Below are 27,826 nucleotides of genomic sequence, written 5' to 3' on the forward strand. Positions count from 1 at the left end.
AATAATTGGCCGCCTATCGATACATCGATATGATAAAGCAGCGCTGCGCAGCACACTCAAGTGATGTTCTGCGCACTGTTTTTGTTGTTTTATCCACTTGTTTTTGTTCACTTTTATACACTTCTTCGTTCGGTTCGGTTATTGTTGTCGCTTGCGCTGAACGCGCGCACATAAGTTTTTTTTTTTTTTAATTTTTGTTGTTTTTCTATCCAAAAAAAGATGTTTTAACACATTCGTGGACTGTGTATTGTGTTTTCGTTGGTTTTTTTTGGGCGCAAATGTAAATTTCAAATGTAATTTCTTAATGTCAACAAATAAAGCAACACCTTAAGTGAGAGAGTGAGTGAGTGAGTGGTGAGAGCGAGCGAGAGAGAGAGAGAGGAGTGAAGACGCTCTCATAGATTGTGCACGGTTACTTTTTACTAATGTTGTTTTTGTTGTGTGTTTACAAATGCGGACGCCGCCGATGCTGCTGCTGCTGCTGCTGCTGTTGCTGCCACTGCTTGAATAAATGCGTGTTATTTGTATTTGTTTAGTTAATAACTAAGCTAATGGCACTTGTGCTTGTGCTGGAATTCAACTTAAATTTGCAAATATATATAAAATACAAAAAAAAAGAAGAAAAACAGTGCGACGGCCAGTCAAATTTCACCAAAATCAAAACAAAAAAAAAATCATTTTATACCAAAAACAACAAACACAGAACGTGACTAGTTTAATTAATGCAGCAAGCGCAAACGCAGCGGCAGTGCCAGAAGAAGAAGAAGCAATAGCAGCTACAACCATTACAAGTGAATTTTTTTTTTTTTGTGGGCAGCTGACTTCGCTGTCGCCGCCGTTGCGCCGCCGCTGTTGTCGCTTAACGTATGTATGTATGTATATGCATGTGTGTGTGTGTGGGGAAAGGGCGGCGGCTGTGTCTGCGTGCGGGTGCGCTATTGCTGTTGCCGTTGAAATAAATGCGTGCAATTAGCATTAATATAATTACAATTGCCGTGCACAAAATGGGGGTGCAATAATTGAAGAACAGCTACAGCTTAAATCAGCACCAGCAACAACAACAATTGCTTAGTAATTGTCATGGCGGACGCGCAGTTATTTCGTAATGGCAGCAGGCGCAGCAGCAGCAGCAGCAGCAACAACAACAAAAGTCGCGGTTGCAGCAACTGCGTCAGTTGTAAAGCGCCGTTATTACACGCATACGCACGCGCAACAGCCTGCTCACACTACACATGCATTTCTATACATATATGTATATGTATATGTATATGTACATGCACACACACACACTTGCATACGCACTTGTGCTCTCTTCGCTGCTCGCTTGCACCACACGCACGCTGCAGGCAGCTACGCGTCGCCGCCGCCGTCTTCTTAATTTTTTTTCCGTTTCATTCGTTTGCTTTCTACCTGCAGCAGTGACGTTGCGACGCTTTCGCTTGTTGCTGCCGCTGCCGCTGCCTCTGTCGCTGCTGCTCTTCCTATCTCTCGCTTGCTCTCCGCTGCTCTCTTCGGCTGCTATTGAGAGAGCGTAGCAGCAGGCAGTGTGACAGTGCCGTTATAATTTTGTTTGGCCATAAAAAAGCATTTGGCATGGGCGCATTCCTTGAATTGTGGCCGACGCATCATTCGCTCAGCGGCAACGAATATTGTAATCAAAACGAACAACGACAACAGACAACAACAACAACAACAACAACAACAATTTAGTAACAAGCGCGAGTTGCATCTTTTATTTGTTTCTGCAGAAAGAAAAGTGCCAACGCCGCCCGCTGTCGACGTTGTAAACAAGTGCAATATTAATTAAGTGACGACCTATCGAGAGAGTGATATTCACACACACACACACACACACACGCACACATGCACACGCACGCACACACAGAGACAGACAAATAATGTTATAACAAGCAGAAAAGGAAGAAAACAACAAGCAAAAGCCGCAACAGTCAACATTTTTGGGTTTCCACTGTACTCGCAACGGGCAGCGCCATGAAGCAGCAGCAACAACAACAACAACAACAGCAACAGCAACAACAACGAAAGCAACAAATGCTGTTACTTTTTGGCATTTTAACGATATTCTGGCCACAGGTAAGTGACGTTTGATACCCTTTAACGATTAGTTGGCGCGCATTGGGCATGCTGCACTTGCTGATGCCGTTTGTTGCGCATTAACGGTAAATGCCATACACAACAGTAAATCGTATACAGCTACAGTAGATATAAGGGATATATGTACATATGTGTTAAGGGAGCATTGCCATATCATTATCAATTACAGGGTATACATAGCTGTGATAACTGATCCAGATGGACACAAAGTATATGCATATAATTGATATGTTAAATGCCTTCTACATATTACACATACCTCACTCACGGTTAGAGCTCATAATACGCCCAACCTTATCGCCTCGCTGCGGCGTTGCGCCGGGCCTCTGAAATGTGGGGGGAATAATGTGGAATGCGATAATGTATGTATGCATGTACATATAATTCGCTTCATTGACTAAACTTGCGGAGCGACGGGGAAAGGGGGCAGGGGGCAGGCACGTTTTAAGCATGTGTACCAAGCATTTCGAGATATATTCTGACTAATGACTAAACGCACACAAATTTACTCGTCTATTTAACGCGCCCAAACACTTTTGAAGCATGCTCATCAATGGAGGGGGGGGGGGGGGGGAGGGGGTAGGGTGCTGACAAAGGCAGGCAGGAGTTACAGTTCGTATTCGATTGAATTCCCAAATTGTTAAAGTAAACACAATTGCAGCAGCTAGAAGAGGAAGAACAGATTACTCCCCCCTCCCCCCCATGCCTGTTTCCTCCCCCTTTTATCGATCTTCTCCGTCGCTGGGCCCATAAAACATGGATTCATTGTTATTTACTGCGTCTGTTGAATTTCAATTGGGGGGATTTGCTATAACTCAATCTGTCTCATCCGCCCTCTCTCTCCCTCCCTCTCTCTCCCTCTCGCTCTCGCACCCATAATTACAAATTACAATAATTCCCGTTCTCAGCCGAATTATCCCCCGCATTTTAGCCTAGGCAAAGACAATGTGCATTTCTGAGTTTTTATTATTATTAATTTTTTCTTTCTGTGTTTTTGGTGTCATAAACTTTTTAATCACTCGCCGCAGCCGGTTTCATTTCATTTCATTTCATTTCGTTTTGTTTTTGTTTTGCTTCGTTTTTGTTTTTGTTATTGTTTTTGTAACTTGGGGGCTAAACCCGAGATTCCGTAACTCCGTAATGCCTGCAATCAATTATAGTACTCGTTCTTGAATCTTTAACCCGCGCTGTTTTAGCTCGACCTTCTCTTCTTCTTCTCTGCATCGTTCTTTATGTATATATATATATGCATATATGTTCTCATATTCGATTTGATTTCATTTCCTTCTGCCCTGATGGACCTTTCTCTTCAAAATTTAGCGTGAATTAGTCTCTGGCTTTTGCATTTACTTTTTACAAAACTCGTTTCATTTTGCGTGCAACAACAATGCGACAAATAAAAACAACAAAAACAACAACAAAAACCAGATGGAACAACAAAAGTGCAACAAAAGTAAATGCAAAGTCTCAGAGAGAATACACTATATGAAAAGTGTATTTGTTTCACAATAACTTATATATATAATATATAAAAAAGATAGTTTCTGATCTAAACTAAAAATTTGTAAATAAATATAAATATGAATATATACATATATATATATATATATCTATGTGAACAGATATAGATATTACATATCGTAATTTAAGACCTTTTTTTGCACAATATCTTTAAAAACGATGTATTATGCTTAAATTATATAAAAACAAAAAACTGCATTTCTTTTTCTAAAAACTGAAACTGAATATTTCGCCTCGTCCAGTGTTAAAATTTATATTTATATGGAAATTTGTTGTGTGTAAAAAAATTAAAGTTGAAAATAAACAAAATTAGAAACTTTTCAACCATTTTCAATGGGTTCAGGGTATGCAAATAGATGAAATAATTTCCAAAAGAAAACTAATCAAAAATGCATTTTAATGCAGATCAGCTTAAATGGAATATACAAATTCAAGTTGGATATAAATTCTGTTACACAGCTGTTGGCATAGTTAACATACCCCCGCCCCTTTAGGGCAAACACAGCTCGAAAAGTGAATGAGACAGAAACAGAAACAGAAACCAGATATGCGTAAATCTAAATAATCGCTCAAGGTTGGATGGTTGGATGGTTGGATGGTTGGTTCCTCGCTCGCTTTTAAATAACTTAAGGTTCTCCTGTCGCCAGTTAAATCAAAATTCAGCATCCTACTGCGTGTCTGGCAAAAAGCCGTTTATTTGTTTATTGGCCCGAAAAAAAAAACAAACAATACAGAATTTACATGAAATAAAAAGCCAAGTTTACTCCAAAAGTTGTTTTTGCAGTTTGCAATTAAACTCACTCGGAATGCGGCCGCGCTGACTGTTTGTTTTGTCTCCGAGCTCACGTGCCAAGACAACAACAAATAAAAATAATAATAATAATAAAAAGTATAACGTACAGCAATTTGAGCGAGATTTCGCCTTGACTTGATCATAATATCAGATGCATCGTCGCAGCATTACGTGCCGTGCGTATTCAGCCAGCGACAATGCACAAGTACTCGATACCTGGCCACACATACTACTCACTATTGACTACTCGTTTGAGGGTACTCGATACTCGGTACTCGATACCCCGAAAAAGGCCGATGACATCAGCCCATGAAGTTTGTCTCTTACAGTTTTTTTTTTTATTGTTTCATTATTATTATTTTGGATTATTTTATTTTTGTCAAAAACTTTCATTGCAGCTTGTTCTGGTTATTTTTTAATTTTTGTTTGCTTTGAAATTACATTTATTTTAATCACAGATCAAACGCTTCGCACCGCCATTTCAATTAAGGAAAGTTTAGCCCCTTGCCGCACCATGCATGCCCCTTTGCCCTTGGGCCCGGTTGTTTAGACCCCATAAATTAGCTGTACAAAAGGGGGCTAAACATTTTGTACAGATAATTATATTTATTAGATATTATAGTATAAAGCTAATTAGCCAATTATTTTGTTATTTTGTTTTTTTTTTTAATACTTTCATATACATGTACATTTCGACTCGTTGCGGGAATGTTCGTGTCAAAGTTAAATTGCGTTGCGCTTAACCGCTTGTCAAAACTTTGGCAAATATGGCAACGCCACGTTAAATTGACGAGTTTGGCAGAAGAGGTCGCCAATTTGATCTGCTTGTTAACAATCTAACTGATCGGAGAACTGAATTGAAGTTAGGCAGAACTTGAACTCTATGTAGATTTGATGGGAGCTTAAAGAGCATTTGATTTTTGACAGGAACCTGCATCCACATGCTATTTTAGTGCTTGGGAGAGGGCATGTCTTATTTGAAACCAAGTAAAAGTGGCTGTTAGTCGTTGTCATTGTTCCTTAGAGATAAACTGGGATTATGACTTAATGTGCAGAGCATGAATTAAGCTACAATAATAAAATTTAAATTTAACACCAAGTTAAAGTGGCTGTTAACTTTAACCCGCACCTATAACAAATTGGCACGCAGCACCATTAAACGCAATATATTAAAGCTTTTAACAATAAGCTTTTATTACAACACGTTAAAGTGGCTGTTAACTTTAACACGATACTGACTACGGGAATTTCAGTTCCACTCAACACAATTAGTTGAAGCTTTTCAGAATAGACTGATCACAGCAAATTTATAGGCTAATCACAGAATATACAGGGTATTGGCTAAACTCATAACATTGCAATTGAATTTAACTACCAGTTAAATAGTTTGTTGCGTTTTCGGACGCAGCTAAGAAAAGCACTGCTTGACTTTAGGTAGTATTTCAGTATACAAGGTATTCAACCAAGTTAATATGCCACAGCAGGTTATACAGGGTATACCTAGAACTTGACTACGCAACAGCCAGCTAGATTTTGACACGAACCCGACTACAGGAGCCCTAATACGCATGGCTAATGCGTGGCTTGCACCTACAGGGTATGCCTGGGGCGAGCACAGACCAAAATAGTTTGTGTTTGTTTATAATTTTTGGCTCTTGTAATTGAAATTTGGAGCTCGTGCAGCCGCGTACACGGAATCGTTATCGTGTTCAGCTCAACGTTTATATACATGTATGTTTTTATTGCTCGATGCACTTGCCCCGAACATCTGATCTAATTTTAATTAATTAAACCGAAACCGAAGTCGAGCAGCGGCCCCCTTTTCTTTTCTTTTCATTTCTTATTATTATTATTTTGTTTTTTTATTGGGTGTGGTCTGCATTTTGTCGAAACTCGAGGTTGTAATAACAGCTGCCCCACCGCAAGCCCCCCTTTTGGCATTTAGTTGTTGTTTACTGGAATGCATTCAAAACTGTGGCTGACGACGGGGGAGGGGGGGGGGGAGAGTAAGGGGTATACACCCTGGTGGAGTCTTGGGCACATATATCGTTCGGATCGCGTGCTAATTGTAATGCACAGCAAGTGGCCAGCCAAGTCGAGGGTGGCCATATATTAATGCTGTTAGGTGGCAACGCCGGCAGGAAAAAGTGCCTCCGAAAATGGGTTGAAAACGCGCGACGATCGTCAAAAGTCGCGTGTTAAATCATTCAGTTTATGTTGCCGGGCAGCTGTTTCTTTCTTTCTCTCTTACTTTCTTTCTTTCTGCTTTTTCTTTCATTTTTTATTGTGTACCCATATCTGTACTGAGCGCGTATTTGTATAGGAATGCCAGATACACGGCAAGAAATCAAGTTGCTTTCGAGATTTAAATTCAGTTTGGATCAAATTGAAAACAATTGGCATTACAATCTCCTGCTTTTTCCACTTTCTTTTTGGATTTCGATTGACGACAAAAACGATTTTCAATACATTCCTTCTTTCATCTCTTACGCTCTTCAAGCTTACACGATAAAATGGTAGATAACTCTTCTCTTCGGATCAATGCCTTTTTATCTGTGCAGTTAATTAAATAACATTAAGTGACAAACTTGATGCTTTAGTACCAACTAGTACTTCAACTCATGCAATTTTTTGATAACTTATGAAAAAAGTATAAGAAATAAATCTATTTTTCAATCAAATTGTTTCCAGTGTAGACTGTAAATAATTTCTATATGCACAGAGCTGCGGGCTGAATGAACACTCGTATTAATCTAGTTAATTGTTTTTAAGAATAATAAAAATTTTAAAAAAATCGATATGTTCATTTATAGATTTCTAGCCAAAATTTTGTACAGTGTAGAGTTGTCGTTGTCAGTCGACTGTCATTTGCCTCGACTCTTCCGTCTGAAGTCTGTGTTTTCTGTGGGGATATTCCAAATTTCCAACTTCCACACACACACACACACACACACACACACACACACACACACACACATTTTTTCTTCCTAGACTGGAGTAGTTCCATGTGTGTCTCTGTGTGTGTGTGGCATGCAACCATCCGGCGGCACTTGATGAAGTGCCTTTTTAAAAATAGCCCAACATTTAGCGGCAAATTATTTGTGCTGTCGGGCAGCGAGTGCTATGTAAAGTCATGTAAACTAAAGAATCAGGCTTCCCTCTTCTTCTTCTTCTTCTTCTTCTTCGTTTTCTCCTTCACTTTTTTGTTGGCTCTTTTTCCCATTTAGAGAGACACGCTCTCTGCGAGCTGCCACTGAACTGATGATGGTGCGTCACAAAAAGCCAAAATATGCAACAGTTTTTCTCAAACTTTTTCGCTCGTTTTTTTTTCCTTTTTCATTTTGCAGTGGAATATAACTTTCACACTTATCGTAACTATTTCCGGGTGGAGTGTTTCGCACACGAAGCCTCTTCGCGGGCCAGGCACGTTGTTAGTCTACGTGAGTTGTGGCCAGTTGAGATGGCATAGTCTCAGCATAAACAAATCAAAACTCTAAATTTGTACTTAATTTGAAACAAACAAGAAGTTGTTTCCCGATAATGGGGTCGGGGTTCGAAAATTACAACTTTTCTGAAGATATTTTTATCGAATATCTTGGCCAAATATGGTCTGACTTTTATACCCTGAACCCATTAAATATGGGTATAAGGGTATATTGTATTTGCGCAAAATCCAAATGTATGTAACAGGCAGAAGGCAGCATCTCCGACCTTGATATAGCCGAGTCGGTCTAGCCATGTCTATCTGTCTGCTGTCCGTATGTATGAACGCAAGGATCTCAGAACCTATAAGAGCTAGAGCTAGAGAGTTCCCGCGCAGATCGAGTTTGTTTCCGATAATTGATAACTTACTTCGTTTCCAAGCAATCGATAATAATCGATATCGATATCCTGTTTTTTGGGCAATTTTGGTAAATAATAAGAGCTAGAGTCACCAAACTTGACATATAGCTTCTAAAATAGAATATATATATGCATTTGATGTTGGAAGAAGAGGGTTTAGGGTATCCGCTAGTCGGGAGATACCGACTAGAATCTCTTACTTGTTAAATGTTATACTCTTCTCAATTTGTACGCATCCCTACTCTCAATTGGCATTCAATTAAGTCAAAAATCAAGAATTTTTAACAAAGATTTTGAAAATAAACGATTCGGCAATGATGTCAAGCCTTTTTTGATGATTTTTTTTTTTTTTTGATTATCTCAGCCAAATATTGTCCGAAAATTAAAGCTAAAAACTATATGATCTGTTTATACTATTCTAGAAGATACATGTCAAATTTGGCGACACTAGCGCTTAAAACCTACGAGATTTGCTCAAAAAGCAGGCTTGCGATATCGATTTTTATCGATTGATTGGAAATGGTTATCGAAAACAGTTATCGATAATCAGTTATCGATAATCGGAAATAAACCTACGTTCAAATTTATGTTAAGTCTAGCTCTTATAGACGGACATGGCTAGATTGACTCGGCTATCCGTGCTGATACAAGCATATACATATATATATACTCAACGGGTTCGGCTTGTTAGATACATTTGCACAAACCCATATACCCTCTTTAGGTTGAGGTATATTGCTGAGCGTGTTGTAACTATCGCAGCTATTCATGAAATGTCTTTCATGATTTTGTATATGTTTTCCTTTAGTTGAATCATCGAAACTCTCGTGTCACTTGGATCTGTCGGAGGCAACCAACTGCGCTTCTTGCCCAACTCACCCTTTTTTACAACTGTTGCTCTCATTCGGCTCGCGAGGCAGATTTGAACTGAATTCGTAAGGTTTTCGCTTAATTAGCCGCAAATTGGGCCTACATAAATGGCCAACAAACAGCGGCAGCTAATTGGCCAATTGCGTTGCGACAAGCCGCCAAGTCGCCACGTGTATGTCGTAGCTGGGGCTCAGGTTGGGGTGTCAGAGCCGCAGTCTGCTCAGATATATATATGTTATATAATTGCAAGCGTGGCGCGGCAATCGACTGATTGATCAAAGATACGAATATGTATATAGAAATATATATAAAGTATATGGCATAGTAGCTTTGTCTAATGATTGGCTATAAAACGATTTTGCACTGGCCGCAACAGCAACAACCTCTGCATTAATTAATGTTAATTGCGACGGCCTTTTACAGCAGCTTTAAGGCAACAGAGCATGCCACACCAGACGATGCCCTCTAAATGGCTCAAAAGTTGTAAAGATTTGCAAAAGACATCGCCTATATCGATAATAAGAAAGTTGGGAAAAATTAACAAATGTGAATATTTGTTCGGTATATGTAGACTGTTTTATAAGCTTGGGATCTATAGAGGTTGTTATATAGAGTCTATATGTCTATATGCGAAATGCGAATCAGAATATTCTCATATATAAACTGATTCATTGCGATTAGCTTCTGTCTATGCACTTGTTATATGGAGTCTACATATCAAAGTTCAAAGCTGTTGACCCTTTAAAGTCCGAGTTCACAGGGTATAGAAGAGAGTTCGGCCAGAAGGACTCGACTATGGATGCTGATGAACAAAATATACGAAATGGTATGCAAAAAAAAAATGCTCAACTATCATCAGCGACGACTGTGGCTAGTTGATAGATACAGGGTATATAGCGTTAAATAACTGGGCCAAGTCAAAAAGAAAACTAAACGTTGAACAATTTTGTTGTTTGCAGAGCAGCTCAGCTGGTTCGAGCGAGTCGAGGGAGCGTTGCGGGGGGCTAGCCGGGCTGTCAGGTTGGCTTTTAGTCGCACAAATTCAATTGCAACAAAATTATTCACATACTCGCATTCAGTTTTGGCCGGGCTGCTCAATACCAGCGCCAATTTGTTTATTGAATGCCGAATATGAAAAAAACTACACATAAAAAAACTACACATAATAAAAAAAAAAAATAAAAGAAGCAGTAAAGAAATAAAAGCTAAACAAATAAAACTTGGTGCTCACCTAACTGGTTTCGGCAGCTGCCATATAAATAATTAGCAAAAACCAACAACGCTTTATAAATCAGACACAAACAGCACAAGCGACCGGCCCCACTGCTCAACCCCCCTCGCCACCCCTCTTTGCCGCTTACCCCACCCCACACACAGCGTGTGATCACCTGCGACAACCCACATGGCGCACCTGCCTGTGCCCACAACTAATGCAATAGTCGACGACTCTGTCTGTTGCCTAGCCAGGCGAAGGGTATTCAGCTTTGGGCACAAGCGAAGGCTCTAGAAGCCGTCTATTCGAGATGTTCTTTATCTAGAACGAATCGCTTCAACTTAACCTCACACTTTGCAGATATTGCTAGCAGACTTCTTTTCCGAGAGGAACTTCCTTAAATCGCGTCCAATTGGAATGATTGATTGTCTGGATCTTCTTTTGTTTAAGATTTTCAGCTAAGAATATGTTGCTCTGATCAAATATGCATATCTGGTGGCATATCAAATGTATGTAACATACATATGATATATATGCAAGGGCAAAAGATCTTGCTGGAGGTATTCAATACCTATTTCACATGCACGATGCATAAGTAAGGGTATTCAAGCTGCGGCGCGGCAAAAGCTGTCAATTTCTTTGATTTCATTTTGTTTTCGATTTTTCTTCGATTTTTTTCAGCCGCCTTTTTTTTGTAATATTTCTTTTTTTTTTGCCAGCTCAACGCAAAAAATGTACGTTTTGTGCTTTTAATTTGAGCTGCGTTTTTTTTTATATTATTATTATTATTATTTTTTTTTTTTGTATTGGAGGGGGCCAGGCGCGCTGGAGGGGTGGTATATATACTTGATGTGTTGGTGTTTAAAAAATGTTTTGTTTAGTTTTGTAATTATTACAAAAAATGTTTAACTAGCGCCGCATGTTGAAAGGAAACAGACGCGTCATGGAAATATTTGGAGAGCACACCAGCAGAGATATAATGCTCACACAGATTATATATGCTGCTGATCAGGCAAGATCATGATCAGGGCACGACATTGGCTAGATACTAGAACTGTGCCGCTCGCCGGGCTTCCTTTGACTTGACGCTCGGTTCATGACCTCGTCTTTCGATTCTAGTTGGGCAACAACAACAAAAAAACTAATTGCAGCTGCAATTGCCCCTGCTCCAGCTGGCAACTGGGCAACGACGGGCAACGACGGGGCGACGATTGCATTTGTAATGAACGGACAAGGTTGACGCTTGATTAATGCGAATCGAGTGCCAAGTGTGCCCGACGCAAAGCTGCCTGCTATGCGCACTCGCACAACTTTCCCATGGCGCCCAAAAAATAAAGTACGAACAAATTGAAAAAAAGAAATATCCAAAAAAATATCATAAACGGAAAGTGAAAGGCAACAACAACAACAACAACAACAACAACAACAACAACAACAACAACAACAACAACAACAACAACAACAACAACAACAACAACAACAACAACAACAACAACAACAACAACAACAACAACAACAACAACAACAACAACAACAACAACAACAACAACAACAACAACAACAACAACAGATCTGATAAGTGCGCAATGTCAATTGCAAGTGCTTTATAAATAGCCACAAATAGACGCCCCCACACACACACACACACACACACACACACACACACACACACACACACACACACACACACACGCACACACACCTAGTTATATCTCTCAATATCTGAACACTCGACTCGCATATGTCAAATGGCGGCAAATGCCTTTGCCGTAAGCCCAAAGCGCACAGTTACATGAAATATGAATTTAATGCGCATACTTTCCTTTTACACACACACACACACACACACACAGACCCCTATCAAATACATATATGCATATATCATAATAATATAATCGCCAAATAGTCGCAAATCTTGTGTGTGTATATTTTCGCATGCCAATGCGAATCAATAAACAAATTGTGCACATTTAACATATAAGTATAACATATGCCATGCGCTAGGCAATACGCACCTAATGTTCAGGTAGTATATAGATAGGCCGTAAATATAGACAGTAAATAGCATTGCCATTGGCCATCATAATATTATCTAGATTGAGTTTATTTTGCTTAGCTCTCACGTTGCGAACCCATTGACATTAATAGATTTGAAGATCCGGCTTTCTACCTCCTACAGTTGCTTTTGTTGACTTCAGTGCATAATTGTTTATGCATATTTATGAAATAATACGCCAATTGCTTGGTGGTGTTAACTCTGCCAATGTCTGCCATTTGTTTCATCATCTCCTCTTTGAACGGCATCCTTAAAGGTTTATTATCCTCACTTTACGCTGTTGCAACTCCTTCCTACTCTCTCTCTCTCTCCCTCTCTCTCTCTCTCTCTCTCTCTCTCTCTCTCTCTCTCTCTCTCTCTCTCTCTCTCTCTCTCTTTCTCTCCTTTTTACATACTTTTTGTATCGGGCTTTGGTTTAGCATTTTTGTAGCTGTGCTCTCTTTCTGCTTCTTCAGTTAATCTTCATTTGTTCTACCTTTCCCTTCTTGATCATGCTTGCCAACTTCATTTCGCTTTCACCCTTGCGAACATAATTTCTCTCTCTTTTACACACTCATTTCCTGTCTTTCGTTATTTTTATTGTTTTATGCTACTCTACTGCTACTCTCTTTTTATGCAGCATGCGCAAACGTTTAACTGGCGCCGTCTTCAGATGTTCTTATTGCTCTTTTCGTTTCTTCTTTGTGCGATATCCTTAAACGTTTTACTGACACATTATGACGACGCCTGTGACTGGCAGCTGTCTCTGCCTGTGACTCTGCAGCCAGATCAATTAATTTGTCAATTCTTCTCTTAATGCCTAATGTAGCTGTATCGACAGGCAGCTGTTTATTCTGCCTCTTAACTGATTACGCAGGGCACTCTCATAGTCTCAATTATAGAGTAATATACGCCATTTAGTACGTTTCTGGTTAGTCAAATAAATTGTAATGCCACAAATTGCTCATCTAATGGTTGATTTTAAGTGGAATGTCAAATAAAAACCAGCCACAATCGAATCGGAAATTGAACAAAATGAACTTCCGTATTAGCCCATTGTTCGCATGTCACATGCAAAAACCCGAAACAACGAAAACAACAAATCATTTTCATATATGTATCTCATATTCGTATTCATATTCAAAGTTGGAAAAATCAATTGCGATTTCCATTGTAATTTTCCGCTTTGCTGCTGCTGTACTTAACTTTCAGCTTGGGAAATGAATTCATTCAAAATTCGAGGTAACTTTATTCATTTAAAGAGAATCGCACAATCTAAACGCTTTCTGTTTCTCTCTTTACGTTAAATCACGTGCTTCAGTTTTATTTTATATGATTTGTTTTTTTGTTTTTGTTTCTTTTTTTTTTTTTGTGGAGTTCGTGATAAGCGTCATCAATGGATCCGCGTATTATCCGCTGTTTAATATGCACTAAATTATCGAGTCAGGTTCAAGAAATTAGCTAATCATCGATTCATTAAAACAGCAAACAATTTAAATTGTAAACGAATTAAATGCTGAGTTTTATTCTAAACAAACTGCGTGCTATTGCTATTGCAATTGTGATCCAAAATATAGTTCGCGTATTCCAACTGGTTTTGCTCCCCCGCTAACTGAATGTTGGCATAACAAATTGCCGATTCAACATTGTAAATGAAAATGCGATTTGCTTTTTCTAATATATGCATAGCATATGAATGCGATATTATATGGGCAAGGCCATAGATGATAGCTGGACAGCTAGTTGAGCATCTTTCCATTTCATATTCTATTGTATACCCTGTAAATTGTGCTTGCGGCGGGTGGGTTCAAACACAAATCAATTTGGTTTGGCAATTAGTTTTAAAACAATTTATCTTTTTGATGCAGATATTGAAAGCAATCTAAACTCTCATCTGATTCTACTTTGACTATCAATCTACGTAATTTAAAGATGTTATTAGCTTACCTGATGAAAGTTTGAGTCCAAATGAAATTCCGTGCTTAAAGCTTATCCTTTTTCTGTCTTTAAACTAGATTTCCTAGGGATGCCTTTCGATCATTTGATAATCGTTATTATATTAGATTCTAACCAGCGCAGTTAAGGGCCAAAATATTGTACAAAAGTTTTTCAAAATTCACTTTACACTTGATCTAAGACAATTTCGATTCCTTGAGATGGCTTTGATCTGTGAAATAAAAGAAAATATATGGTAGTTAGCTTTTTTATTGAATATGTGATAGGAAGATGGATATACCATAAAGTATATATATGCTTGTTTAGGATCGACAGACATGACGATCCATCAACAAGTCTCGAGAACTTCTGCAGCCAGAGTTATGAATGTTGGTATTTGGATTTCTATTTTACTAAATCCAGCTGAATTTTCTTTCTATCTTTTTTTTTCTGTACTGTAATAAACCAACCAATCAACAGATCTCGAGCACTTTAAGAAATAGAATCATGCAATTTTGTATCTAGTTTCCTGCATACCCAATGCAGATTTATTTTACTTGAGCATTTATTTTACGCAAAACAAGAACCTGTCGAAATGACAGCTGACACCCAAGCACATTTTATACCCTTCTCTCTGTGTATATATATATATTTTGATCCGCATCAACAGCTGTGTCCATGTTAACGAATCGGCCAGCCTTAAAGCTATATGGATGAGACTTGGCATAGATCCGTCTCCAGTTGCAGGCATTACAGATGTCGTATCGAATCATATAGCAGCTGCTATTGGAACTATCGGCTTTTTGTTTATGAAGTTATATTGTGGAAGCTTGGCAAATAAGAGCCTGACTTTGCCATCGAGCTGCTGTATCATATGGCCACATTGGAGCACACATTGTAGTGTATTCAATACTCGTCTGGGTAAAGTTAGTTAGGGTATTGCTTATGCAACAACCAGTGAATGCATTTGACACAGTTGAGTTGAGTCATTTGACAGTTTGAACAGTTTCAGAGTCATTATCAACATCATATGTGTATAAACAGATTAATGTAAAACCCTAATGAGCACGAGATGCAAGCTGAACTATGAGAGGGAGGGAGAGGAGGTAGGCTGAGAGGCATCCAGTTATAGCCCTGACATTGTGACTCAACTTGTGTTTTTGGCAACAATAACAAGTGCCTGGCCAACTGTTATCGTTCGGCGTGTGTGTGCATGTGTGTGTGTGTGTGTGTGTAGCTTATCGCTATGATTAATGGGTTGGGAAACAGCGAGCAGCACGAGCAGATTAAAAATTTCAAAATATAGGTCAGTTATGGGCGCGGGCGCGGGCGCGGGCTGAAAGAAAGAGCTACTTATCAGGCAGGGGAACTGGATCTATGACCAATCCATCAAACAAGGTTGCGTTTACATTTCGCAATATTTTGCCCCTTGCGACAAGAAATTAAAGAAATAAACAAGAAAGTAGGGATATCTTCCGCAAGCCGAAGATCGTCGCTAGAGATCTATATAATCTGGTAGTGCGATCTTGATAAGTTTTAGCTCATAAATAGATAGCACAGTTGAACTAGTAAATGTTGGGTTTTTGGTTGAGTTGTCTTGGAAAACCAACAAGTTTTCCATACTAGAATCTACTTTTCGACCGATCGTTTCTATATAATACAGTGAGTGGTTCGACATATGTACTGCCAGACCTATGTTTCAAGATGATAGCCTGAAAACGGAGAGACCTGTTTCACATAGAATCAGTTACCGACCGACATGGGCTATATCAGCTCTGCTCTTGATGCTGATCTGAAATATATATATGTATACTTTATGGGATCGAAGATGTCTCCGCTTGCGTACACATATCACTAGGTAGAACCTTGTGCTACACACCTGGAAAATGTAATCGGACAATAAGCACCGAATATAATGAAGACGGCAGGGAAAGAGTTCTTAAAGGCAGCATATCGCTGGGTTCGAGTCGGGTACTTCTAACTGGAGAACTCTACAACCTATCTCACCAGCTTTTTAATACAAACTTCTCTCTCTCTCTCTCGCTTTCTAATTAACAGGTGGCCAATGGCGCCGATTTGGTGATCAGCGTGCCGAATGCGGGCAGCAATGACAATGCCTTTTATCGGATCGATTACAGTCCGCCGTTTGGTTATCCGGAACCGAATACGACAATACCGGCTAGTGAGATTGGGCAGGATATTAAATTATCTCGCGTGCTGCCCGGCAGCGAGTACAATTTCTGGTTGTACTACACAAATTCGACGCATCGCGAGCTGCTCACCTGGACGGTGAACATAACTACAGGTGGGTTGAGCTCGAAAAAAGAGAAATGACAGGGCAACTATTAAATTACGTGCAATTGTTTAACGCAGCACCCGATCCGCCGGACAATCTCAGCGTACAGCTGCGGTCCAGCAAGAGCGCATTCATCACCTGGAAACCGCCGAGTACGGGCAAATATTCGGGTTTTAAGATCAAAGTCCTGGGCCTGACAGAGCCGGCGCATAGCGAATATAATCGCAGCTTTATGCTGGCCGGCAATGATACCCTGCAGCTGTCCGCCAAGGAGCTAACACCGGGCGGCACCTATCAGGTGCAGGCATATACCATCTACCAGGGCAAGGAGTCGGTCGCCTATACGAGTCGCAATTTCACCACAAGTAAGTCCCGGCCCGCGGGCACACGCACCTCCAGCGGTCGCTGCAATTACTAAAAACACCAAACACACAACAAGTTGTCCAACAAAATGCATTAATTAATAATCCCCTCTCATTCTGTGCGACTGGAAGGGGGTAGAGTTCTTTGCCTCTGTATCTAATTGGTTGTGGTGCTTAGTATTAACAAAACAACTCTTTCTCCTCCCAATTCTTCAACTTGCTCTCCAACTCTCTGTTGTCTCGCAGCATTGAGCAATGGATCTAGGCGAAGGTAACCTTAAGTAACAGCTCAATTTGTTGTCTTCTTGTCGCTTGTAGTTTATTGCTAATAAATACGTATACGACTATTTTAATGCTATTTAAGTAATCCCTGCGCTGGCACAGTGTTATCCAAGTCAAATGTCAATCAAATACTTTTCATTTTGTTTTGAGTACTTTATAGATGCCCGTCAGTTTTCAGCTAGATGCGCATATTCTCCTGACATCCCAGCTTATTTCATGATAAGCTCCACTTCTAGTTAGTCCAGCTTATTAAAAACTTGCTTATGATATTATGACTTTGTCATAGAAGGTGACATCCCCGACACCGTAAAGTAAATATAAATATATATATATTCTTGGTTAACAATAAAAAGCTAATCGAATCGAATCGAAGTCTATGTTGGTTACTTTTTACCAACGCAGCTTTAACCTGTTGAGAATTGTAAGCGTTAAGCAACGAAAATTCAATTTGGTTCATTCGACTTGAGTAACACTGTGCCTAAGCGTGCTGTGTCTTTATTATGTTATGTGTACTCAGTATAAGCCACACACACACCTACACTCCCGCACACACCCACACTTACACCTATACACACACACACATACGCGCACCGTATCCAACTCCGTAGCTGTCCATTGTAGTAAAACATTCTTGTAACCCTTCCCAAAAAAAAAAAATCCACATTCCATCCATATTTCATCCAGAGCCCAATACGCCCGGCAAGTTCATCGTTTGGTTCCGCAACGAGACCACGCTCCTGGTGCTGTGGCAGCCGCCGTATCCGGCCGGGCTGTACACCCACTACAAGGTCTCTATAACGCCGGACGATGCCATCGAGAGTGTGCTGTATGTGGAGCGCGAGGGCGAGCCGCCCGGACCCGCCCAGGCTGCGTTCAAGGGCCTCGTGCCGGGCCGCGCCTATAACATATCGGTGCAGACCGTCTCCGAGAATGAGACATCGGTGCCGACAACTGCACGCTACCTGACCGTGCCGGAGCGTCCGCTGAACGTCAGCTTCGATCCGCGCTACACGACGACCAGCTCGTTCCGGGTGCGCTGGGAGCCGCCGCGCACCTACAGCGAGTACGACAGCTTTCAGATCTCCATATCGACGACACGGCGTGTGTTCACAGTGCCGCGCACCGAGGCAAGCAGCGTCTACTTTGACTATCCCAAGATTTTGGAGCCCGGCAAAAGCTACGATGTGGTGGTCAAGACCATTTCGGATAATGTCAACTCGTGGCCGGCTAGCGCAGAGATAACGCTGCGTCCACGTCCGGTGAGAAGCTTGCGTGGCTATCTCGACGATCGCAGCAATACGGTCCACCTGTCCTGGGAGCCAGCGGAGACGGGCAAACAGGATAGCTATCGCATTAGGTAAGTATCGCAAGGATGCAGCGCCTCGCATCAATCCCAACTAAAGATACTTCCCTTCTGTTCAGCTACTACGAGAAGCTCAATGATACGGATGCCGCCTCGACAACGTCTCAGACGCTGGAGACGCCGCAAACGGAGTACCAACTGGCGCAGCTGCTGCCGGGCAGACGTTACCACATTGAGGTGCAGGCCCTGTCCAATGGCATCAGCTCCAATGCGAGCAGCCTGACGCGCGACACCCGACCCGCCGCGCCCATCATCCAGGAGCTGCGCAGCATAGCGCAGGGTCTGAACATCAGCTGGCGCAGCGATGTCAACTCGCAGCAGGATCGCTACGAGGTGCACTACCAGCGCAACGGCACCAACGAGGAGCGCACCATCAGCACCAATCGCACCAATTTGGTCATCAAGTATCTGCATCCCGGCTCCGGCTACGAGATCAAGGTCTATGCGATAAGTCATGATATGCGCAGCGAGCCGCACGCCTACTTTCAGGCTGTCTGTAAGTGTGGACACAACTGCATCCCAATGAGCGTGATTCATTTGCTGAACGAATCATTCAGTTGCGAGTCATTTGTCAGTTGGCTGAATGCAACATTTACTCACATTCATTCATTTGACGGAAAGTAATTGAATCGAATTACAAGTGAATTGAATTGAAATACGAATGAATTTAATATGAAGGAATTGAATCGAATTACAAGTGCTTTCTACACGGATTCATGAATTGAATTCGAATTATGTAAAGTTGAAATTATTATTAGAAGGAATTGATTGCGTTGCAATTCTCGATTCGAAGCAGAGTGCATTCACTCGATTTGAGAAAAGTGAATCATTCGAATGCATTCAATATAAAAAATGAATTACAATCAAATACTAATTAATTTTTGAATCGAATCGAATTACAAGAACTCATTCGCTTGACCAATCAATTAATCAATACAATTATAATTTTGATCAATTTTTGAATTGATTCGGAAGTCATTTTCCAAGAACACGTTCGCTCGACTAATCAAATTAAATCAATTTTTTCAAAACTAAATTATATTGTCATTCTAAATCAAGCAATGCAGTACTATATTAAGAATATTGATGAATGTTATTCAATTTAAATTGATTTCATTTTCTTTTGATAAAGTTTTAAGTTACAACAGAGAACGTTTCTATTCGTCCTCGAATCGCTCGAAATATATGTTTCTTAAGATATCTTGAGCAGATATATTCAAAGTTCGCGATTCTCCGCATACATATATTTTGAAACTTTGTTCAATCTATTAAAAACTCAGTTCCTAAAGCAAGAGTATTCATTCTGCCCACCTTCTAGAAAAGGCTCTAGGTAAGGTACTCTATATCTGCAACGGTATTCAATCTTCGTCGTATTCATTTATTCATTCCTCTTTGCTTCATTTCCAGCATTCAGTCAGGTTTCAGTCAAATGAAGAGGTGTTTATTTTCTGGCCCATTCATAGTATGAATGCAAGTGAATCACACTCATTTATGCCGCTTCCATTTATTGTGAATCCGTCGTCAATTTTGATCTTTCTGCACTTTGCAGTTCCCAAGCCGCCTCGCAATCTCACGCAGCGCACGGTGAACACAAATCTGGTGCTGCTCAACTGGCTGCCGCCGGAGGGCAGCGATTACAGTGAATACGCCGTGCGTTATCGGACCGCAGCCACTACCTGGCAGCGTTTGCCCAATGTGCACGAGCCGCAGGCACGAATCGAGGACATGCACTACGGCGAACGCTATCTGGTGCAGGTGAACACGCTGAGCTTTGGCGTCGAGAGTCCCGCGCCGCTGGAGCTGAACATTACGATGCCGCCGCAGCCCGTCTCGAATGTGGTGCCGCTGGTGGATTCGCGCAACCTAACACTGGAATGGCCGCGCCCGGATGGCCATGTTGACTACTATACGATCAAATGGTGGGCCACGGACGAGCCACAGCTGGTGGAGTACAAGAACGTCACCCAGTTGAGCGAGCAGGAGCGTGAGTATTGCCGCTTGTCAAATGAAAACTGATTACCCCTACTAAAAGCCAATTTCTCTGTCCGCACAGTCAGCTCGACCAGCGTGCGCATACCCATTGAGGATTTGGCGCCGGGTCGTCAATACAAATTCGAAGTGCAGGCCAGCTCGAATGGCATACGCTCGGGCATAACGCATCTCTCGACGCGAACAATGCCGCTCATTCAATCGGATGTGTTCATATCGAATGCCCACGAGCAGCAGCTGCAGCAGGAGAAGGGGCAGGATCTGCAGCCGGAGGAGGAGGCCGAGTCCAGCGATAGCATCACCTTGAACTACACGCCGACGCCCGCGTCCAGCACACGCTTCGACATCTATCGCTTTTCGCTGGGCGATCCTTTGATCAAGGACAAGGAAAAGCTGGCCAACGATACGGAACGTAAGCTCAGCTTTACGGGTCTCACGCCTGGCCGCCTCTACAACATAACCGTTTGGACTGTCAGCGGGGGCGTGGCCAGTCTGCCCATACAGCGTCTCTATCGGCTGCATCCGCTGCCCATTGCCGATCTGCAGGCCACACAGCTGGACGCCAGGGAGATTACGCTGCGCTGGACAGCGCCCGTCGGCGAATACACAGACTTTGAGCTGCAGTATCTGAGCGCGGACGCGGAGTCGCCGCAGCTGCTGCAGAATCTAACAACGCAGACACATCTGACTCTGCAGCGACTGCAGCCATATCACAATTACACCTTCACCGTTTCGGTGCGTGCCGGCAGCGAGCTGGGCAGCGCCATGATGCGCACAAGTGCGCCCATCTCGGCCAGCTATCAGACGCTGCCGGCGCCACCGGGCCGGGTCGATTACTTCCAGCCCAGCGATGTGCAGCCGGGCGAAATCAGCTTCGAGTGGCTGCTGGCCGTTCAGGAGCAGCACGGACCCATTGCCCACTATCGCATCAGCTGTCAGAATGTGGACGACGCCGCCGATGCGAGCAGCTATGAGCTGCCCGCGAATGCGACCCAGGCGCGCATCGAGCACCTGGTGCCGGGCAACAGCTACATCTTTCGCATTCAGGCCAAATCTGCGCTCGGCTACGGCTACGGCGTCGAGCGTGAGCATCGTCAACTGATGCCCATATTGGCGCCACCGGCGCCAGCGCCACACATTATGCCCGTCGAAATGGGGCACAGCAGCACGACCATACAGATACGTTTCCGTCAGAGCTATTTCTCGAATGCGCACGGCCTGGTGCGCTGGTATACGATCATTGTGGCCGAGGATGTTGGCAAGAATGCCTCCGGCCTGGAAATGCCCAGCTGGCAGGATGTGCAGGCGTACACCGTCTGGCTGCCCTATCAGGCCATTGAGCCGTACAATCCGTTCGCCAATCTCAGCCTGAGAAGTGCCGGCTTTGAGGATTTCACCATTGGCAGCGCCGGCTGCGAGAAGCATCGCACCGGCTACTGCAATGGTCCGCTCAAATCGGCGACCACGTATCGCATCAAGGTGCGCGCCTTTACGGACGAGGATAAGTTCACGGATACGGTGTACAGTGAACCGATTACCACGGATCGCGACGATGTCCTCTGGCTGGCCAGCATCCTGGCCATTGCCGTCTTCGTGCTCTGCCTGTTGACGGCATTGGGCTACTATCGCTATCGCTGCCATAGTATGCGGCGCACCGCCAACAAGCTGGCCCGCATGCCCGACGAGCTGACGGCTTTGCCGGAGGGCTATATAGCGCCGAATCGGCCCATTCATGTCAAGGACTTTGCGGAACACTATCGCCTCATGTCCGCCGATTCGGACTTTCGCTTTAGCGAGGAGTTTGAGGAGCTGAAGCATGTGGGCCGCGATCAGGCATGCAGCTTTGCCGATTTACCCTGCAATCGGCCCAAGAACCGATTCACCAACATTTTGCCGTACGATCATTCGCGATTCAAGCTACAGCCCGTCGACGATGACGACGGCTCCGATTATATTAATGCCAATTATATGCCGGGCCATAATTCGCCGCGCGAGTTCATTGTCACGCAGGGACCGCTGCATTCAACGCGGGAGGAGTTCTGGCGCATGTGCTGGGAGAGCAACTCACGGGCGATTGTCATGCTGACGCGCTGCTTTGAGAAGGGGCGCGAGAAGTGCGATCAGTACTGGCCCATCGATCGTGTGCCCATCTTCTATGGGGACATTAAAGTGCAGCTCATTACCGATACGCACTTCCTCGACTGGTCCATAGCCGAGTTTATGGTCTCCAGGGTAAGTGGCAGGGAGAAGCGTGAAAGTGAAAGTTTCGTGTAATCAAAAAGAAGCTATGTGAAGCGAGAAGCGTTTAAAGAAGCGATCAATTGTGAGAAAACCCGAATAAGCTGAATGAAGAAATAAGTCATTTGAGAAGCAATGTGAAGCGAGAAGAGTTTAGAGAAGCGATAAAATGTGTGCAACGCCTGTCTAAGCTATATGAGGAAAGAACACATTTGAGAAGCGATGTGAGGAGAGAAGAGCTTAGATAAGCGAGAAACAATCAAATGCTTACAGAGAAAACCGAAGAGCGTAGAGAAGTGAGAAACGATGGAAGCTGCGTTTCAAAGAGACTTAAAGCCTCTTGTAAATCATTTCTAGACGGCTGTTTTGACCCTTTTTTAAGTACATTTCTACTAGGCATCTTATCTTCTCAGAGAGAAGAATGCAACGCGAGGGAGCTTTCAAAAACGTTAAATATCACTTACCATTAAAACTTTCCATAAGCCGACAAGAAAATCCAAAGAGAATTGAAAATCCAAAGCGGGAGCCTGAAAAGATAAGACATAGCTATAATATATGCTCTGAAGGAAGTGAAGCAAGAAAATAGGCAGTAAAAGTATCAATTAGATAAGTTATATAAACTGCAAGCCATGATTTGTATTTTAGTTACTTATAGCTAAGAAAGAAGCGCTGTGATAAGCGCATCAAACCAACAAAGCAAGTTAATAGTTTAGAATTGCTTCTAATGTCACTCATATTTTTTTTCGCCCATTCTCTCTAGAATTGTGAATCGCGTATTATGCGGCACTTTCACTTTACCACCTGGCCGGACTTTGGTGTGCCGGAGCCGCCTCAATCTTTGGTGCGATTTGTGCGCGCTTTCCGTGACGTCATCGGCACCGATATGCGACCCATTATCGTCCACTGCAGCGCCGGAGTGGGCAGATCGGGCACATTTATAGCACTGGATCGAATACTGCAGCACATCAACAAGTCTGACTATGTGGATATCTTTGGCATTGTGTTTGCCATGCGCAAGGGTATATATCTACCTGAATATGTACATATATATAAAACTGTTTGTCCGGACTGATCGACTGACTGACTGACTGATCAACAATCAGCAATCCACGGAAACAGCAAGAACTTGTGTATTGTTAGCGCGAAGTTCGGGCAGTGTACGGCCGGAACTCTGTCTTTAAGCTCATACAAGATTTTCTTAAGTCTTAAGTCCCATGGGAGTAATGGTGGGCGGCGGATAACTTTGATTGTAAATCTTCATGTCGATTGTAAGGGGTATTATTATTTTGTCAAGTATGAACTAGAAGGTTATTTCATATTCGGCATGCCGAAGAAAGCCAGACCTTCTTCTCATTTTTCATCCATCCTAGCAGATTATTTGGGGATCAAGCACGACTAATGCCCGCTAGAAGACACACCTGTGCCTATATATATATATTTTTATTTTAAACTTCTCTAATGCTTCTCGCTTTCCCTATGGCAGAGCGTGTCTTCATGGTGCAAACGGAGCAGCAATATGTGTGCATACATCAGTGCCTGCTGGCTGTGCTGGAGGGCAAGGAGCATCTGCTTGCCGATTCGCATGAGCTGCACGAGAACGATGGCTATGAGGGTAAGTTGATGCAATGCAGTCTCTTTGCCATGCCCCAAACACGCCCCAAAAAAAAAAAAAAAACGCCCCTCGCGCGTCGGACCACGTTCTATGCTCTCTTTCAAAGTTTCAAAGTGGTCGTTTGGTTTGGTGAACGTCGCTGCGGCTGCTAATTTTAATCTCTAACTACCATTGACTAATGCTCTGTACTAAAGATCCATGCTAAGCTATATATGTGTATATATGTAGTATATATATGTATAGACAACAACAACAACAAGAACACACACAACTTTTGGGTTTGCAGCTGTTTTTTTTTTATGTTTTCTTTTTTTATTTGTGACTAACCAAACAATTTGTTATAATTTAATGAATTTCTTCTTTCTCTTCACACAAACAAACAAATACACATACGCACACATTGTATATCAAACACACACACACACACACACACACACACACACACACACCTGTCTAACAACCTACACACACACACACATACACTGCTCTCAACTGCTGCCTTCACAAAATTGTTTGCAACTCACGAATTCAGTGACTAAAATTTACTTAGAGCGCCCCAAGCCACAGCCGCTGCAGGCCGCCGTCGCCGCCGCCGCCGGCAGCAGCCCGTTGCATGCAACGCCGCTGCGTGCCTCACTGGCCCTCGCCGAGGAGCTGGACAGGGAGCTGGAACTGGAACTGGAGCAGCAGCAGCAGCAGCAGCAGCTGGATGAAGATGATGAAGATGAAGATGATGATCAGCAGCCTTTGAACAATGAGACAACAGCTACGCTGTCCACGGCCAGCAGCAGCAGCAGCAACAGCAACAGCAGCAGCAGCAGCAGCAGCAGCAGCAGCAGCTTAGGCAGCAAGAGTCAGCAGCAGCAACAACAACAACAACAACAACAACAACAACAACAACAACAACAACAACAACAACATTGTGTACAGCAGACAGCAGCAACAGCAACAACAACAACAACAAACATTTGCACTAGCACTCAATCAGACACAGACACTGAGGATGAGGATGGTGATGGTATTGATAAGAGTCCGCTTTTAGGTTTGTACCATAAACAACAACAACAAAGTGCACCCTCCCACCCACAAATGGCTACAAGCGCATATACCACCCCCCCTTTTTTTGTAGTGTATTCAAAGTAGTTTGTCAAAGTAAAAAAGAAAAGACATCGCACAATATCTAACACTTGTTGTATATAAATATGCACACACACACACGCACACACACACACACACACACACACACACACACACACTTGCTAACTTGTTACTTGTAGTGTAGTGTAGTGTTATTAAAAAGCCTAACTAATACACACGCACACACAGACACAACACACACGCTAACAACTAACGCCTGGGCATGTTGAAAATAATATATATATATTTATATTTTTTGTGTAGCATAAATTTGTTTACAAAAAATCAATAGAAATTTATTTAAAAAATTGTGTAAATAAAAATATTAATTTTTATTTAAATTTATTTTCACACAGATGACGAAGGTATTGCCGAGACAGGCATATGAGAGAGAGAGAGAGAGTGAGAGAGAGAGAGGGAGAGAGAGGGAGAGAGGCAGTCAAACCCAGAGAGAGTGAGCTGAAGATATATGAAGACTTGCTGCGGATATTTATGCATATATATATATATATTTATATATACATATATACAAAATACATAATTATAAGACTAGTATAAGCACACATATATATTATATATACACACGTCGTATATGTATAGTTATATATATAGTTAATATAACAAACAAAACAAAACAAAAACAAAAAAACACGAAAAAAATTCTGCCTGTGATGTGCTGGATGTGATTTGTCTAGAATTTTGGCAGAAGCGTTAACAAACCCACAACAACAACAACAACAACAAGAGCCTGCTGAGTGAAGGCTGCGCTAGAGAAAGAGAGAGCGAGAAAGAGAGCGAGATAGAGAGAAAGAGAGAGAGAGAGAGAGTATTCTATCGTTTGCCATACGCGCCTCCAGCCAAGTTAATGCCGCCAATTAGACCAAAACAACAGAGCGTTTAATCTTAAGTTTCAGGTATAATTAGCTATTCTTTTATACTTTAAAAAACAAAAACAAAAACAAAAACAAAACACAATACAATACTTCTATTTTTGTATGCGACTATTATCGTAAGCTTCAAGAACAATATATGCTCCTATATATGTATAGCTACTTATATGTCTTATACCATATGTTACACTATATACATATATATATATATATATATATATATGTTATACCTTGAGCTAGTATTTTAAAAACAAACAGAAAACTATTTTGTAAATTTTGTGTGCCTGTATATGTATTTGTATTATCTTAGCTCTATATACAAATAATCGTTTGTATTAACTATTTAAAGTTCATTTCGAGTTGTATTTTATTTGTTTATTTTTTTTTTTTTTTAAATTTTAATTTTTAGTTTTGCTTTTGTATTTTAGTTAAAATATATATAAATATTTAAATTGACTAATTGTGCATTTTGTTGTTGCTGTTTTTCTCGTTAATGTCGAGTTGTGCAGCAAATATTTTTGTATTTTCACTCAGCCAATCAATCAATCAATCAATCAATCAATCTCGATGCTCATTTTTAAGAGCGTGCAATAAATTATACATATAGACATATATCACAATCGTATTAACTGAACAACAACAGCAACAAAATTGTCATTTTAATTTTGTATAGCATTGATTTTTGCATTCAATACAGAAAAGATAAACACAAAAACAAAAACAGAGTGCAGCACAAACCGAAAACAATAAAAAATGCTATCAAGAAATGTATATTGTTGATCCTTTTACTTTTACTTTCCACAGCAGAATGGAAATATTACAGAAAACCGCACAGGCAGCAAAAGTTCCATAATATAGCCGGACAACGAGCAAAATAGATCAGACGAACGATTGAAGAATCATCAAGAATTTCCTTTCCATATAGAGAAAGCTTTTCTACATTTTTGGTTCTACAGTCTTCAAACTGCCTTGGGGTCTATTCATTTTCGAGAATTTTTCTATTATTTTTCGACTTGGTATCTCTTTTATAAAACATACTCTCATAAATCATATGCAAAACCAGATATTTATTTCGATATCCCCCCTCGTATCGTCGATAATTATCGATTTTTAGACAAAATGGTTCTTTGAAAATGTAACAGAGGCATTAGAAATCATCTCCAAGCCTGAAACGATGGTCTGAGTCGTTATAGTACTGTGCTATCCCTTCATCTTCACAATATTCATTTGAAGACAACAAGTTTTTAAGCATAACTCCAAGATTATATAAGCTAGATACATCAAACTTAACATGTAGGTTCAGGTATAGGTTGCACACTTAAAGAATGTTGC

General features: G+C 41.6%; 1 protein-coding gene across 1 annotated transcript; it reads left to right on the forward strand.

The window, feature by feature from the left end:
- The first annotated feature begins 209 nt into the window (after positions 1-209).
- On the forward strand, positions 210-26,151 carry LOC115768226 (tyrosine-protein phosphatase 10D). The gene is made up of 11 exons (XM_030712753.1): positions 210-293; positions 1,749-2,094; positions 16,384-16,630; positions 16,699-16,986; positions 17,950-18,622; positions 18,688-19,124; positions 20,178-20,612; positions 20,682-22,849; positions 23,616-23,874; positions 24,339-24,467; positions 25,961-26,151. Exons 2-11 carry the CDS (start codon positions 1,993-1,995, stop codon positions 25,990-25,992), a joined length of 4,770 nt encoding a protein of 1,589 aa, XP_030568613.1. The 5' UTR covers positions 210-293; positions 1,749-1,992; the 3' UTR covers positions 25,993-26,151.
- The last annotated feature ends 1,675 nt before the right edge of the window (positions 26,152-27,826 follow it).

The sequence above is a fragment of the Drosophila novamexicana genome, unplaced genomic scaffold (assembly GCF_003285875.2).
Source record: "Drosophila novamexicana strain 15010-1031.04,08,12 unplaced genomic scaffold, DnovRS2.1 tig00001711-arrow-arrow-pilon, whole genome shotgun sequence".
NCBI classification, from domain to species: domain Eukaryota; kingdom Metazoa; phylum Arthropoda; class Insecta; order Diptera; family Drosophilidae; genus Drosophila; species Drosophila novamexicana.